The 16,932-nt window shown below is 44.7% G+C and overlaps 1 protein-coding gene across 1 annotated transcript in view; it reads right to left on the reverse strand.

The window, feature by feature from the left end:
• Positions 1 to 4,717: 4,717 nt before the first annotated feature.
• Positions 4,718 to 16,932, reverse strand: part of Klf9 (KLF transcription factor 9) — a 28,486-nt gene continuing 16,271 nt past the window's right edge. Inside the window, exon 2 of the mRNA XM_052762945.1 lies at positions 4,718 to 8,194. Within this exon, the coding sequence (XP_052618905.1) occupies positions 7,965 to 8,194 (230 nt within the window). The 3' untranslated portion in view covers positions 4,718 to 7,964. The remainder of the gene's footprint in view (positions 8,195 to 16,932) is intronic.

Raw genomic sequence — 16,932 nt, forward strand, 5'->3', positions numbered from 1 at the left:
ATGAGGGAGCTTAAGAATTCAGAGCTCAGCTGTGGCTGTCCTTGCAGTCAGACACGACCCGATGTCACCCCAGGTGAACTTCCGGGGGTGACCCTGTGGATGCGCTGCCTCTCTGGAGGGCAGGGCAGGCAGTACTTTGGTAAACAACAAACTTCACTTAGGTAAGCACACACAGCAGGGGCTCATATAGAGCGTAGGTAAGAGCACACAGCAGTCTCATATAGAGCAAGGGGCTTGAGCTGGCATCCTGAGAGGATGGCATCAGAGTGATTTCTGGACATGTCTTCCCTTCCCCTTTTATAAACAAAATCTACATTCAGTCTAAAACTTTGAGCATAGGGGACATATGGGACACACGGGACAGAACCGAGCAGTTGAGCTCTTACCTACCAGGCATGCATGAGGCCCTGGGCTTTTCCTAGCACTGGAGGGAAATAATGTTGGGGATGGTGGTTCATGCCTGTAATCCCAAGTACTTGGGAGGTGGAGGCAAGAGGATCAGAACTTCAAGGTCCTCCTCAGCAAAACATCAAGCTAAAGGCCAGCCAGGACTGCACAGCAAGACTGTGTCTCTAAAGAAATGACTCCATCCTCCTGTCCTGCTGATCCTTGTAGCTTCATTCTTCGAAACACATCTCTTATGTTAAATATAAATAAATACTAATTAATTAAAAATAAAGTAGGCCGTGCATTTTTACAGTAAATATGGCATGAACGTGTTGCAATGGTTAATCTGTATTGTCACCTTGAGTTAGACAATTCCTTAAGCAACCTCTGGGCATGTCTATGAAGGCATTTCTAGGGCGGTTTAACTGAAGAGTGGATGTTTACCCCGAATATGGGTAGCACCATTCAGTGGGCTGGGTTCCCAGACTGAATAAAAAGGACAAAGGGAGGTGCCACAGCATTCATCCTCAGCTTCCTGTGAACTGTGACCAGCCTCCTCATATCCCTGCCCCCACATCTAGAGCTGTGCTCCCCACTACACCTCTCCTGCCCTGACTGATTGTGCCCTTAAACTGTGAGCCACAAGCAAACCTTTACCGTCTCTGTCTTTGTTAATTGCCAAAGCAAATTATGCTTCATTGTTGTGCAATACATACCTTTGAAAGTGTGGAAAATTGTTGAATGTTTATAAAGTCTTATATTACTTGTTAGATTTTTCTCAGTATGTATCCATCTTTTCATATACACTTGTACTAAGCATATTGATCCCAATGTTGTAATGGCGCCCATGATTTTATGTGCTAACTACAAATAGTTAATTTTAAAGTGATGTTTCTGCTTACTATTTAAAGTGAAGCAGTGAGTAGACACACGGTTCGTTGGGTAGAGGCACTGCCATGTCCCGTGGCACCTGTCTGCCCTCCCCATTCACACACTAGCATTGCTTTTAAAGTGCACATGCCTTTTTAAACAAATATATTTTTTTAATTTTTAAAATATTTTAGTCTATTCATATGTTTCACTCACCAAAATTTTCTTCCTAGGAAAATCAATGAGTTTTCATTCAAGTGCCCAAAATTATTAGCGTATTTTATCTGTAGCTGTGTATTCCTCATTCACAATAGGCAGTTTGTTGTTGTTATTTCTTGTTTGGCTTATCACAGTGTAGCTATTTTACTCATCTCTTCAGAGCTCTATTTCTTGGATTTATATTTAAATCGCATTTTTTTTTTTAATTTACCCATGTCTGTCTTAGTTATTTTCATTTTATGGCTCCTTGAATCTACTGCCTATTTTATCTTTATTTTTACACATTCACGAAGTATAACAAAGTATATGAGTGCCTTAGTTACTTTTCTATTGCTGTGACAAAACACCAGGACCAAGACAATTTTTAAGAGAAAATATTTAAGGTGGGTGATGGTTGCCCACGCCCAGCACTTGGGAGGCAGAGGCAGGCAGATCTCTGTGAGTTCAAGGCCAGTCTGGTCTACAAAGTGAGTTCCAAGACAGTCAGAGCTGTTACACAAAGAAACCCTGTCTCAAACCCCCACCTCAGAGAGAGAGAGAGAGAGAGAGAGAGAGAGCATTTGATTTGGTGCTTACAGTTTCAGAGTGTTAGAGTCCGTGACCATCATGGCAGCACACAGGCTAGCATGGTGCTGAAGCAGTAGCTGAGAGCTCACATCTCCATCCACAAGCCTGAGGCAGACAGAGCGAGCTAACTGGGAATGATGTAGGCTTTTGAAACTGCAAAGCCACACAGTGACATACCTCCTTCAACAGGGCCACACTTCTTTAATCCTTCTCAAACAGTTCTACCACCTGGGGACCAAGTATTCAACTACATGAGCCTATGAGTCCATTCCCACTCAAACCATCACAATGAGACTTTGAATTTTTCTCTATTTAGGGTATTTTTGAATTTCTTTTTTCTGTTTTTATAGCCTTCAACTCTATACATCGATTTTTCTTTGACCTAAAATTTTTTAAAGATTTACTATTATTTTTAATTATATGTATATGTGCCTTGGTTGGGGTATGTGCACATGTGTGCAGGTGCCCCTGGAAGCCAGAGTTCCTCTGACTGAAGCTGGAGTTACAGGTGGTTATGAGCTGCTGGCTGTGGGTGTTGGGAACTGAACTTGAGTACTGTGAAAGCAGTATATACTCTAACTACTGAGCCATCTCTCCAGTCCTTAAAACTTAAACAAAAAACCCCAAGTCTCACTGTGTATACCTGGCTGACCTGGAACTTGTTACACAGACCAGGCTGGCTTTGAACTCAGAGATCACCTGTCCCTATCTTCCCAGTTGGCCACTACACCTGGCTTGACGTAAGAGTTTTTAAGGATGTCAGTCATCTTGTCTTCTCTCCCTCTCCCTCTACCCACTTCCCCATACCCTCTCACCTCCCCACCCCTCACTGGCCTTGAACTCATAACTTTCCTGCCTCTGCTTTCTAAACACTTTTAGCCCTAAAATCTTGGTTGATTCTGTTCATTATCTCCTTCATTGCCCCGTGATCAGAGAATGTAGTCTGGTGGTTTGAATGAGAATGGCCCCCCATAGGCTCATTGATGGGACTGTTTGGGGAGTATTAAGAGATGTGGCCTTGGTGGAGGAGGATGTCATGGTGTGCCTGAGGTTTCAGAAACCCATTCAAAACCCAGTTAACTCTGTGCCTCCTGCTTGTGGATGGAGATGTGAGCTCTCAGCTACACTTCAGCACCATGCCGGCCTGCCAGCTGCTGTGCTCCCTGCCATGATGGTCATGGACTCACCCTCTGGAACTGTAAGCTCCCAATAAACTTTCTTCCACAAGTCACCTTGGTCATAGTGTGTTATCACAGTAATAGAAAAGCATCTAAGGCATAATCTATGTGTTGTTTGTGGTCTTATATTACATACTTTCATGGATATTTAAAAATAATGTGTAAATCTGGAATGATGTCTTTCACTACTCCGGAGGCTGGGGTGAAGGGACTGCTGTGAGCTTGAGGCTAACCTGAGCTACTGTGATTTCCAGGGCAGCATGAGCTATTTTGTGAAATACACATTATTCATATTACTTTTTGGGGGGTACATTTTTATCAATTCTTCCTGCTTTCTTATCATTTTACTTTATGTTTTGATAGAAAGTTATTAGTAATGGGTTTTCTGCACCCTCTATCCACCCCCCATAGTAAGTTTCTCCACCGATGCAGTAAGCCAGATAAAGCCAAATTGGAAAAGTATAACAACAGGTGTATTTGAGCAGAGCAACTCTTGGGTGGGTTCTCCAGTCCCAGAGATCAAGGCCAGAGAAGCCCCGGAACGAAAGCAGGGAAATTTTATGGGTTGTAGGCAAGGGGTGATGATGTGTTGGCCATAAGCTGGGTTTGTGCTCAAGTATGGTCAAAGGCTGAGCGCTTAGGCAGGGACTTGGGCAGCCGGCATCTTCAGGGGAGGAAGCTGCAGTAGCCGCCAAGAGTGCAGAACTGGGTTTCTCTCTGAGCTGGGGGAGTTTGGAGACAGAGACAGGTGCAGGAGTGAGCCTGAGGTTCCAACTGAACGACTGGATACCATTATGTCTTCACGTAATAGATGCTGACAAAAATCATCTCTGTGACCCAGTTATTTCTGTCTTGAATTCTATTAGTTTCATCTGTTTTGATATTAGTGACTGGAATATGTTCTTTGGCCTTTGTGTTTTAACAGCTTTGTTTTTAGCCTTTGCTTTTCAAGTGAGTTTCTAAGACAGACAGCATGCACCCCCACCCCCACATAGGTATTTGAATATAAGTATACACATATGAGTATGCACATACAAATGATTATGCAGATATCCATACATAAGCATGCTTGCGCGCGCACACACACACACACACACACACACACACACACACACACACACACATACACACACACACACACACAGGATTTGGTACTCTTCTTTGCTTGCCATGACTTCTCTGGCCTGGCTTTGGAAAACCGTTTCTGTGCTCTTACCCCATCACAGCAGGAGCTCAGGCCTAGCCTTTAACATTTTCTGATCTGTCCCTAGCTCAAATGCGAGTTACCTCAACACATCAATATTCCCCTCCAGCAATATGCGGTGGTTTCCAGTGGCCTCCATTCCATGCACCCCACAGAGGTCTGTGGAGAACAAACATGGCCCGTGCTGAAAGGCACAGGGGTAAATCACCCCTGCGCTTGTCATGGGATTCTGTGAACACAGCTTAACAAAGCAAACCGTGACCCTACGGAAGAACATAATGGCTGCAACAACTTAATCTTTATCATTTATTATTTTTATTTGGACAACATATATACATATGTACAAAATACCTACGGTCAGAATCCTCTTTTATAATTTCATTTGATTTACAAAAACGGGACAGCAAAATAACTTAGGTCACTAATACTGTACAAAAATAAAACTGATTAAACAGTTGTAAAGATCAGTATCTTACAGTGTTACAGACCATTCATCCGCTGTGAAAGAACATCTTATCTACCCAGAGTGATGAGTACTGTGCTAAATCTATCTGCAAACTGACAAACTAATTGGTTTCTGTAATTGTAACTACCAAATATAATTCTCAAAAGAAGCGTGATGTGGAGCTTAAAGCCAGGGTGTCATTCAACAATGGTGAAGGGCTTTCTTCTTCCCTAACCAAGGAGAGGAGATATCTTAACTCTAAAACTAGTATATTTGCCATGAATGACAACTACTTACAGTATTAGATAAAACGGCTTCTCTTTCTTTTTAAACACCTGCGGTAGTCTTTCAAAAAATTCAGTTTGGTTAAAAAAGTAAACAAAAATTACTATCCTGCATTTGGATTTTTATAAGTTAAATCCATGGTCTTTTTAATATAAAAAGTAATTGTTTCATAGTTTTAGTGCTCAATGAACTCTAGTAGTCCTATTTGAACCATATCTCCGTGTAGTAAATCTAATTAGAATGCTGGTTCCTGTTTTGTGACGCAAAACAGGACTTATCACAAAGAATAAAAAGCCTTGAGTTTATACGTTACGTTACTAGAACATATAAGAGAATATCAAATGTGTGTCTGTCAACAACTTGAAAAGGCAAGTAGCAACTCTTCCGGGAAGTATATTGTGCATTTTTTTTTTAAACAAGTTGCTGCGTTTATATCCATCTAAGTGTTTGACAAGAGCCACATACAGATTCACTCCTGAAACATTAAGATTGTCTTTCACTGACTTGGTTTTCCTTCCTTTCTTTCTATGAGGGAAAGCTGAGTTTATACAAGTTAGCAAGTTGCTAGGCAACCTCAAACTCCTCACTCACTAAAAGGCAGCGCGCAGAGTACCCTATGCATAGCCTTTTCCATGAGCTCAGGAAGAAATAGGCAGCCTAACCTATTTCATATGGAAGAACAGATGTCCTTAAAACTTATTTTGGACACAGAAATTAAAATTTGGTTTAAAATAAGCGTTTCAAAAATCTGAAACAGAGGTAGAAAGTGTTCTTTATTTTTCCTGACATGTTTTCTCGTGAGAAAACACTTTCCTTTTTAGCTCGTGGACTGCTCCCAGTCCCTAATGTTAAAAGCGGTTCTCTGGGTAGAACCACTGATACGACCGCGTTGGATAAACAGAAAACACTGTGCTAGTGATGGCTGTTGTGTTGGAAGTCGGAGTCAGCTGTGCCCCGTGCCCACTGCCGGAGCACCAATGCTGAGATGGAGTGAGCATGTGCTGGGTGAAATGTGGAGCCCCTTGCAGGTGAGAACCCCGAGTTTACACACCATGTGCAGCACATGGCTAAACTAGAGTGCACCATAGCTCCCTGTTTTAAATATCAGATAAAATCATCAGAAAGTGGTATTTCTGAAGGAAGAAAATGTAAACATTTCCCCACGATCACTGCTGACTCCCCTCAATTGAGGTTTTTGTGTGTTTTCATATGCTGTTGTTGTTGTTGTTTTTTTAACTATGAAAACTGAGTGTTTTTTTCTGGCCATGTAAAAGCCAAAATTAAGTTTTCAGTAAATGGCATAGGATGGATATAGTGGTTCAGGCCATTGTAGACACCTGGATACAAGCTAAGTAGTGGTGGGACTACTGATGCAGACAGCTGGTGATGTGATGTCACTCACGTGTTTCTTTGACCTGTGTTCACCATAAGGGGCTGTTCTGCAGAGTCGCCTTTGAAATTACTGTGGTGTCTTCCCTTGGTAGTTACTACTTATAGGGGCAAACATTTTTTGTTTTTCATATTTCAGCTCCCTTTCCTTGGATATAACTCTTGCACCTCATAGTGGGAGTCTCATAGGAACACAAGAAGGCGACCAAGAAACCCGCCCCTCCCCACCCTCCCCACCCCCCAACCAAAAACAAAAACAGGCATTTCCAGGCCTGGTGATGGTTATGCACCCATTTATCAACTAACACTAGACAGGGCCGAATGCTCATGCTCTGTCTGTGTCCTGGTGCCGTGAGTGTATTAAGATGGCGTTCTCTGAAAGGACGGGGAAATTCAAACAAATTCATGAAGTTAAAATTGCTCACTTTTGCATCTTTAAAACACTACCTTCCTCCTCCTCCCCCTCTTCCTCCTCAGCGTGTGTTTTATACATTCTGCCCTCACATCTCTGCCATGGGTTCTCAGGGAAAACGTGTATACTGTAAAAAAAAGTAAGCAGATTATAACGTGGTGCCAAACAGAACGTCTGCCTCTACCCTCAAAGCATGTATTTTTTACCTTATTCACCCTCGGTATTAGAAAATAAAAGTGCAGTTTATGTTCAGAGTACGATTCATACAAAGCAGGGTTTGAAAGTTCCGGACTTATCATGACCTCGAGAAAGAAGGTTTGTCTTGATTAGTGTAAATTCGGACTCTGCTTATCCATTGACTATAAGTAACTTTTTTTTGTTGTTTGTTTTCAAGTCTTTAGATGACAGATCATGCTGGAGTAGGTGTGCTCTTGCTTGCATAAAAGACAGCTGTGCTATGGAGGGTTTTTTTTGTTTTTTTGTTTTTTTTAAATCTCAAAAGTTAAAGTGATTCAAGAGAGTGGTGGTTCTGCTAAACAAACTGGAGCACACTGGTCGTTACATTAAAAGAGAAGAAAACAATTCTGAGAGTCAACAAGCATCAAGGACCCAGAGTCACTGTGGGAGGCCAGGGGTCAACTCACCCAGTCAGACATATGTACACCAGTGTGAATCTTCAAAACCCTACCCCGAGTCTTGGCCTTGCCACCCCCTCCCGCCCACCCCCCCAAAAACAAAGGAGAAAATACCAAAAGCATTTGCCTGCCCTCCAACAGTCAGAGACGGTTCCAAGCTGCCTCTGCAAAGGGACCAAACGTTGACTTTGATCTTAGGCTACCATGTGCTTTTTGGAAACAGTACAGGGAGAGTATCAGAATATTAACCAAAGAGCAGTGACCTCCCGTGGCCAGCGCGCCTCTGCTGGGGCGGGTTTCCATGTGTCCGTCTGTTTCCTGGGAGCTCTGTCCTTCCGGGGACCGTCTCTGCCTGGCTGCCATGGGGAGCACCTCACAAGGGGCTGGCAAGAGCCTTTTTTGATCGCTTGATCATGCTGGGGTGGAACTCGGTGTGACGCCGGGCATGCTTGGTGAGGTGGTCACTCCTCATGAATCTCTTCTCACACAGCGGACAGCGGAACTGCTTTTCGCCAGTGTGGGTCCGGTAGTGACGGGTCAGCTCATCCGAACGCGAGAACTTTTTAAGGCAGTCTGGCCACGTACAGGGGAAGGGCCGTTCACCTAAGAGAAGGGAATCAAGACAGAACACTGTTTAAAGGGCATGTCAAAAACATTCCGAAGGCCAGCTATGGGTGACAATCCCTATGACACAAAGGATAAACCCCTTGTCATGAGTTTTATGGGTTCTGCTGTGTTTCTCCCAAGCTCTCAGTTGAAGTCCTAACCCCTCATACACACATCTTAGAATGTAGCTGTCTGTATAGCTGTCCCCCCCTATCCATGGGGTCCATATCTGGATTAAGCCAATAATGGATGGAAAAATTTTTGGAAAGGAAAAACTGTCTGATGTACTGACTTTTTAACTGTCATTTTCTTCCTGATGGAATGCACAACATTTACACTGTATTAGATATTGTAAGCAAATGCAGAGACATTCATTCTATGTAAATGCTTGATTTTTATGTTTTGGTTGTGAGCCTAGCCTTTAACGGCTGAGCCATCTCTCCAGCCCAAATGCTTGCATTTTTTAAATTTAAAAAAAGTTTAAAGATGATGTATGTGTATGCACATGGGCATGTGTGTTATGACACTCATATGTAGGTCAGGGGACAAGTTTGTGGAGTCAAACCTCTTTATCCATTTTTACTTGGGGCTCTGGGATTGAACTCAGGTCACCAGACTTGCACAAAAAAGTGCTACCTGCTCAGACCTCTCACCATCCTCAAGGCTCACATTTTTGTTTAGGATTTGCACCTAAGGATCCTGGCACGGAAAGGGGCATGGTCCCTACCCCGAGTCCTTAAAGAGGTAATGGGGATAGAATGAGGTCACTGGGGGTGGCACTTCATCCCATGACTGGTGTCCTTGTAAGAGGGGAGGGACCAGGACAAGGGTATGAGAGCACAGTGGGAAAGCTGGTCATCCTGAGAGAGACCTCAGTGAGCATGCAGACTCCAGAGGCGACTGTTGACACAGCCACAGGATGTCTGTGTTCCCTTCTCCTCACATCCCTGGCAAGCTAAGCAATAGGGAAACTGCCGAGGAAAAACCTCTAAGCAAATAAGCTTGTTACTTGTACCCAGTGATCACTCAAGTCTTTTTTTTTTAACCCCCTTCTAATTTTATCCTATACAATTGTTGGTTTCGAGAGATCTTCAGATCAGGCCAGAGCCCTTTGCTACATTTCCTGGCATTGTAGAGATGAAAGCAGGGAGCGTAGAGGCCACCTTCCCTCCCACGACAGGCATTTCCCTTCGACCTCCCTAGGACTGTAGTCACCTGGCATCTACCAGCAAATCTGATGACAGGATGCCGCTCCCTGGGGAGGCAACCTGGCCGTGCCTGAGGATTAGCTGCACAGGCTCATTTTTTTTGTGAATGGTGCCCTCCTGCAAAGCCATCTTCTAAGTCAGTGTCCTAGCACCCAGCTGTCACTGCGTCACCAGCCATCTCCCTCCATGTTCCTCCCATTAAGTGCAGGCGGAGAGCTAGGGCTACCCATTCGCTGTTTCACTGGCTCCTCACAGGGTCCCCCACCTGGTGGCCATCATACAGATGAGAAAATGGAGATCTGGGGGCGTTAAGTTACTTGCTCGGAAGCCATGAGCTCACTGTCTGCCTGATGTCAAGCCCTGGGCTTCTGGCTACTTGGCTGTCCTGCCTCTAATGGGTCATGAGGACTTGGCCCTTTCCCCACATCCCTCCTGGCTCTGTCAGCTTTCTTAGGTTGGATTCATACCAAATGGTTTTCCATGCTCCAATCTTAGAATACAGCTAAGTCCCACCCGGAGAACATGCTCATGGTAGCATTAAGAGATACCCACCAAGATGCTAGCGAGGGGGATGGGACTGTGTCATCACCCCCAAAAGGGCACATACCAGCACAAAAGCAGACTATGCTGGTTAAGACAAGGACCTCAGTTGCTCTTGCAAGTACCTGTCATCACCCTGCTCTGGGACCACCTGCCTGTCCTTCACACTGTTCTAAACCAGCTGCTTTGTACACACAGGACACACAGGCTCCCACTTCCAGACAGCTCTCCAGACACGCCTTTGGTAGGTGTGAGGAGCGATCATCATTTTCTCACTCCTGTCCCAGGCTTGCAGGAAGCTGGAAAGATACTGCAGAGGCTGGGAGCTGTCCAGCACGATGCATCTGAGTCATCGGAAAGTCACTCTCTCCCTTCTTCACCTGCACCGATGAGGCGCAGAAGAAAAATAACGAGGCCAAGCCAGCTGCCAACTGTCCAGTCCCTGCAGGAATCTATACCTGCTACCTGCGGCGTTTTCTATGCTTCAAGCAGAGCCCAGGTCTAACGCTGCACACCCTACTCATTCTTATGGGAACTGAACCGGGCAAAGCACGGTTACATGCAAGTTTAGGCGAAATCCTTACAGCAAGAATGCTGACGCCAAGCACAGAAGAGAGCAGAGAACCAGGAGTGACACTGCACAGAGGGTTCCCGAGGGGGTCAAGAAGGAAAGGTAGCCAGAGAGCTTTGCATGGAACAATCCAAGGCAAACCCCAAACAAGCAAAGACAGGGCTGCCAACTCTTGATGAACAACAAGCTTTGCACCTTCAGCAGATCTTGGAGCACAAGGTGAAATCCAGATTGTAACAATGCTCTCTGATTGAGCTTCTTGTGGCAAGGAAAACATTCTGTGTGACTCCTGCATTATCTATTATGCCCAACATTTATCGAATGCCCAGTACCAGTGAAGGGGGGGTAGGCTCCAAGACCCCCCCCTCCCCCCGCAACATGGATACTGTACTCTAAAGACTTTCAAGTCCCTTGCATAAGATTGCATATTTTATATACTGTATATTTTATATTTCCATATCATAAGCACATCTTATATACCTTCAATGATCCCTAGGCTACTTATTTAAGTAGTTGTTAAATTTCATCATTTAGGGACTAATGACAAGAGAAAAAGATCAATACATGTTTAGTAGAAACACATTTTTCCTGAATATTTTTTTATCTGTATTTGATTGAATCAACTGATGCAGAACCTGCAGGTGTGGACCAGGAAGGGGGGGGGGGCGGCGTGTATATGTGTGTGTGTGTGTGTGTGTGTGTGTGTGTGTGTGTGTGTGTGTGTGTGTGTGTGTATTTATTTCCAGACCACTAGTATTGACCAAAACCTCCTCAGAAGTTAGGTCACTGAAGCAGATTTCAGGACTCTTCTAGAATTAGGTTGCAGCAAAGTCCTTCTAACTGTAAAAAAGCACCTATAGGAAAATGCTTTTATAAACAATGGTTATGTTAAAAATATAATAACAAAGCCCGGTGGTGGTGGTGGTGGTGGTGGCGGCGGCGGCGGTAATCCTAGCACTCAGAGGCAGTAGCTTGGTCTACAGAGCTAGTTCCAGGACAGCCAGTGCTACCTTGTCTTGAAAAACTAAAATAAATAAATAATAAAATACAATCAACCAATAAATTAATAAATAAATAAGAGAAAATTAAAAAAAAAAAAGCTGGGCTTAGGATCCCAGCACCCAGGAGATGGAGGTAGGAGAATTATGAGTTCATGGCAGCCTGGGCTACATAGTATGAATCCTACCTTTAAAAAAATTATATATATATATAAGTATATATATATATAAATATATATATATATAAATTCATATTATATATAATTGGAAAATATGACATAGAATTCATAGAATAAGCTTCAAGTAAAAAAACCAGACAAAAAATCCAGCCCTGGAACCTCTATCCGCTGCTCTATGATGCTCAGGAAAACCGGGGAGGAGGCCTAAAGTAAAGCTTTTGTCTTCCCAGAGCCTGTTAGTGAAGTGGCTTTCTTGGCAGCGTACCATGTGGTTTAGCTTTCTCACTGGCACCTGTAGCTGTGAGTCCACTGAGTCCGAAAAAGGCGGAGTTAATCCCGTGATCTGAGTCTGGATCCAGGGGAAAACGTTCCCAAGGGCCCCTCTGTTGGCAGAGCTACCAAGGAGAAAGGGACTTCCCTCACTCAGAAGATGGCTGCATGCTGGGCACGGTGATGCACGCCTTTAATCCCAGCACTCATGAGGCAGAGGCAGGCGGATCCCTGCGTCCCGGGTTAGCCTGGTCTACAGAGTGAGTTTCAGTACAGCCAAGGCGATTCCCAAAGAAATCCTGTCTCCCAGAACCAAAAAGAAAGAAGAAGGTGGCTCCAGAGAAGTGTCGCAGTGGAACGTGTCAAGGATCAGCAGTAGGGCCCACAGGCCCACTCTCCATGCTTACACTCACAGAGAGAGAATTGTAAGGGTACCCAGGGTTCATTCTCACGACACTCACTTCCAGTACAGCTAGTCACCGTTTGTGATTCTGCCCTTTGCTCCTAATCCGGGTGCTGACACAGGGGAGCTTCCTCGGCCCTGAGGGTTTCAGAGAAAAGAGCCAGCCCCGAGCCAAGGACAGCCTCTTCTCACTTACACCCCAAAGCTGACAGTTCACGAGCAGTTAACAAAGCCAGCTGTAAACGGCAGGTTTGACTATTATGGAGTACTTTTTGGATAAAGAAAAAAAAAAATCAGTACTTTGGAAAAGCATCAGACAGGGCTTAGCAACCTACAGCTCACAGGCCAGAGCTGGCTTGCCAGAAACCAAGACCAGATGGTTAAGAACAAGAGAAGGGCGCCTGTGTCAGAGAGCGTGGGATGAAATCAGCATCCGTGGCTCACTGGCTCCTGGGTTGGGGTAAGGTCCAGTCACCTGCAGAGTAAGATATCCTCTTGACAGCCACGAAGACTCCACATGATAAAACCAGCCAGCTGTGGTGATGTTTTGTTGGTGCTCTAACAAATAAAGCTCGTCTGAAGATGAGAGGGTGGAGCTAGCCAGCAGCTAACCACAGAGGCCTGGAGGTCGGTGTGGACAACAGACAGGAAGGGATAAGGCAGGGCGGAGACAGGAGCTCAGCCCTTTTGGGTCTGAGAAGTCAGTGGAGGTTAAGAGGTGACTCTGGCTCCTTTACTTCTGTTCTTTCAGCATTTACCCCAGTATCTGGCTCCGATTAGAAGGGAACCATTCCTCTGATGGGAACCTACTTACTGTTTTCTCCTCTTCGCTCTGGTGAGAATGTGCACAGAACCTATTATGGGATACATGTGAACGGCAGAAACATGGTGTCGTTGGCAAAGTGTTATGGGGTTTGCACCTAAGAAATATAAAACAGAAGCCAGGCATGGTGGGCACACCTATAAACCCGACTCTCGGGAGGCTGAGGCAGGAGGTTTGCTCTGCAAAAGCCTGTCTCAAAGAAAACCGAACACATGGAGAGAGGAGGAGGGGGAGAATGGAGAATCGTTATGCAGAGAGGAGCGCGAGGCTGAAGGGAACAGAGACCTTGCTGAGAGGGGAAAACAGGCCTAGGAACTGTGACCGGTCATGCCACTCTCCCACTCTAAGGGGGAAACCAAGTCAGGCTCACTCTTTCAGCTTAGTGCGGAGGTTAAAGGGCAATGGCCAGCCTTCTTCTCCATGGCACTCACAGCAAGGCAAGCATCAGTCGGAAGACCCTTAAGTCCGTCTGCAGTGTTAATGAGAGTTACCCTTCTCCTGGGGGAAAAGCAGGCTGTGCTAGAGTTTGTTTCTGGCCTTCTCAGGAAAACACACCCAGAGGCAATAACACAATAAACTCTGCCTTACTGGATCAGAGCTGCTAAGAGACCAAGGATCTGAATTCTCATGATTTACATTCACACTCCCCGCCCCTCTCAGCACAAGCGAAGAACCTCTTTCTGACAGACTCTTCAGAGTATAAAATAAACTTGACCAAAAAAGCTACTGAACCTGGCACAGCATGAGTAACAGACTTGCTCTATGGAGACAACCAGGCCTCTGGAATGCTCCCAGGCCCACCATGGCAGGAGACGACAGGCCGAGCTGGACCTTCCAGCTGCGCTCACATTGCTTCTTAGAAGGAATTGCCTGGCTACCAGCAATTAGTCAGTCCTAATGGACTGGATCTCAAATGCCTCTCAGAGGTTGCTGTGTTGAAGGCTTGGTCCCCAGTTGATGGTGCTATTAAGAGGTGATGGGTCGGCTAGGAAATGGAGCCTCATGGGGAAGTTAGGTCATCGAGGGTTATGTCCTGGAAGGGCATATCAGGACTCTGGCCCCCCTTCTCTCCTACTTTCTCAGCTACCATGAGGTGAAGAGCCTCCACTACCCCACACTTCCACCATGATGCACTGCCCCACGGGTTCAAAGAAACCCAGGCAAGCAACCATGGTGGACCCTCTAAAATCGTAAGCCAAGATTAACTCTCCTCTCGAAACTGACGTGTCTCGGGTATTTTGTCACGGCATGGAAAGCCAGCTGATACAGTTGATGGTAAATATAGCTCGTTCTTACTGGGAAAGTCCTGAAGAGAATGGAGCTGAGCCTCCATATATGAGAGGAGGGCACAGTGCTTGGCAGGTACACAGCCTGCCCATGGGCCCTTCCCAGCCCCATGCAGGCTCCCCTGGGTTCTTCAGAGTCAAGGCTGCCACTGAAGTCTGAACCGGAAGTCAGAGAGACCTTAGCCTTCAATACCTCCTTCTCCCCGGTTTTCCTCACCTTCCCTTCCTTAGCTAGAGAGGGCTCAAAGGAGACCGAACCTTGTCACGTCAAGGTTACAAACCCAGAAATCCAATGCCCTCACTGCTTCTTTCTGGCCAAAGCCAACCAACCCGGTAACAACAAATCTACAAGTGTCAATCAAGAATCAGAGCTCCCCGCAAGCGCATAAAACCAGGCTTGCTTCTTCAGGAAAAACAGGTTTGTTCCTTGACAACAACAGAAAACCCACTCAAAGACTATGGAAAAAGGGATAATTTGGTATTGGAAAATACATTACTGCGAGTGCACTTACAGATGCACACCTTGATTGATGCAGAACACTTGATAAAACTTAATGTTCCTCCCTAATAAAAGCTTTCGGGAAAACAGAAAGAACATTATTTAGCAAGTTTGGAGAACACACATCTGAAAGCTTCCTTCAGCTTAGGTCAGTAGTAAAATAAAAGTCCAAAGCCGTCAGGGACACCTGCCCTGTCATTACACTGGATCTCTCTGTTCAGGAAAGGGGAGTGGATGCAGTTAGGTGAGGAAATCAGGGTGATACAACCTTTTTGACTGCAAAGTGAAGGTAACTGGGGGGGAAAAAATCCCATCTACATTATAAGAGCAGGAGCCACAGCTTTGTTATGATCTGCTCAGGAGCAGTCAGGATAGACCTAAAAATGAAGGCTCAGGACCTTCACAACAAAACCACAAGATTCAAAGAAAACACATGATGGACTCTAGTTCTCAGGTCCTTAGAGGGTGAAGCGCCATAGTGGGAACACCACAGTTCTGCACAAACTCATCCTCGACATTCACACACACTGTAAGAATTTCTTTTTCTTAAACTTGACAAATTTCTGAAGTTCATTTGTAAGAATAAATATGGCCGGCTTGCCAGGAAAATTCTGCAGAACAATAAGTACTTGCAAGACTCCTCATTAAAATATATTATTAAAGCTATAATAATTAAGATTGTGAGACACCAGCTCAGCAACAGAGCAGAACTGAAAACAAACCCAAGAATCTATTGGGGTTCAGTGTAGGACTCAGCACACAGTAAACCTAAGACTCTGTTGGGATTTTGTATATAGTAGTGGAGTATTTCAAGTCAGTGACTATACATAGTTTTTTCATAGTAACAGGGACATCAGACAAATAGTTAAACCTGCAATCCGGGCTTATATTTTTTACTTAAAGAAATTCTAATGGGCTACAAAGGTAAAAACTAAACAAAATACAGATCAATGTTTTTAAATCATGGCAGAAAAAAGGCTTTCTAAACACAAAGCCATTGGCAAAACTTAAGGATATTTTTCTTAGTTTTGTTTTTTGAGACAGGGTCTTTCTCTGTGTCGTCTAGTCTGACCTCAAATTCACCATCCCCCTGCCTCAGGTTCTACATGGATATGAAACTTTATGCACATTATAAAACTTTATGAAACAAGAGCTAGAGCGATGAGTTCATGCAATTATAGCCCACAATAAAGATTAAAATCTACAATACAACTAAGAACACCTGCAAATCAAGTAGCAGGGGATCAGCAAGACGGCTCAGCCATTAAAAATGCTTTCAGTCCAATACGGGCCACCGTAGTTTGACCTCCAGAAAAAGATAGATTCTGGAGTATTCTCAGCATCCCCAGAAAAATGGGCAGTAAAGACAAAAGAATCACTTAGAAGCTGGAGGACCAGCATGTCCATAGTATGCAGCACGTAGAAACAACAAGAGACTCCACCCTCAACATGCTGAAAGAAGAAAAGAAGAAAATCAACTCCTAAAAGATGTCCTCTGACCTACACACACACACACACACACACACACACACACACACACACACACACACAATACAATAAATCAGCAAGACACTATACAACTGAGGGAAGCTGGGACTGGGAGAGATGGTATACTCCAGGAAAGAGCACATCAATTGTTTTCCAGGGCCAAAGGGTCAGCCCTGAAAACATATACAAGTAACAATATACAAACTAAACAGGTTTACATATGCGCACGCGTGCACACGCGCTGCGCGCGCGCGCACACACACACCCCATATATATATACACACATATATATATGTATATATATGTATACACACACACACACACACACACACACACACACACACACACACACACACACATATATATAATGTATGAGTGCTCTGCATGTATGCCTGCATGCCAGAAGAGGGCATCAGATCCTATTATAGATGGTCATGAGCCACCATAAGGTTGCTGGGAATTGAACAGCG

Source organism: Peromyscus californicus, unplaced genomic scaffold (genome assembly GCF_007827085.1).
Source record: "Peromyscus californicus insignis strain IS unplaced genomic scaffold, ASM782708v3 Scaffold_4__1_contigs__length_199733344, whole genome shotgun sequence".
In the NCBI taxonomy this organism is placed as follows: domain Eukaryota; kingdom Metazoa; phylum Chordata; class Mammalia; order Rodentia; family Cricetidae; genus Peromyscus; species Peromyscus californicus.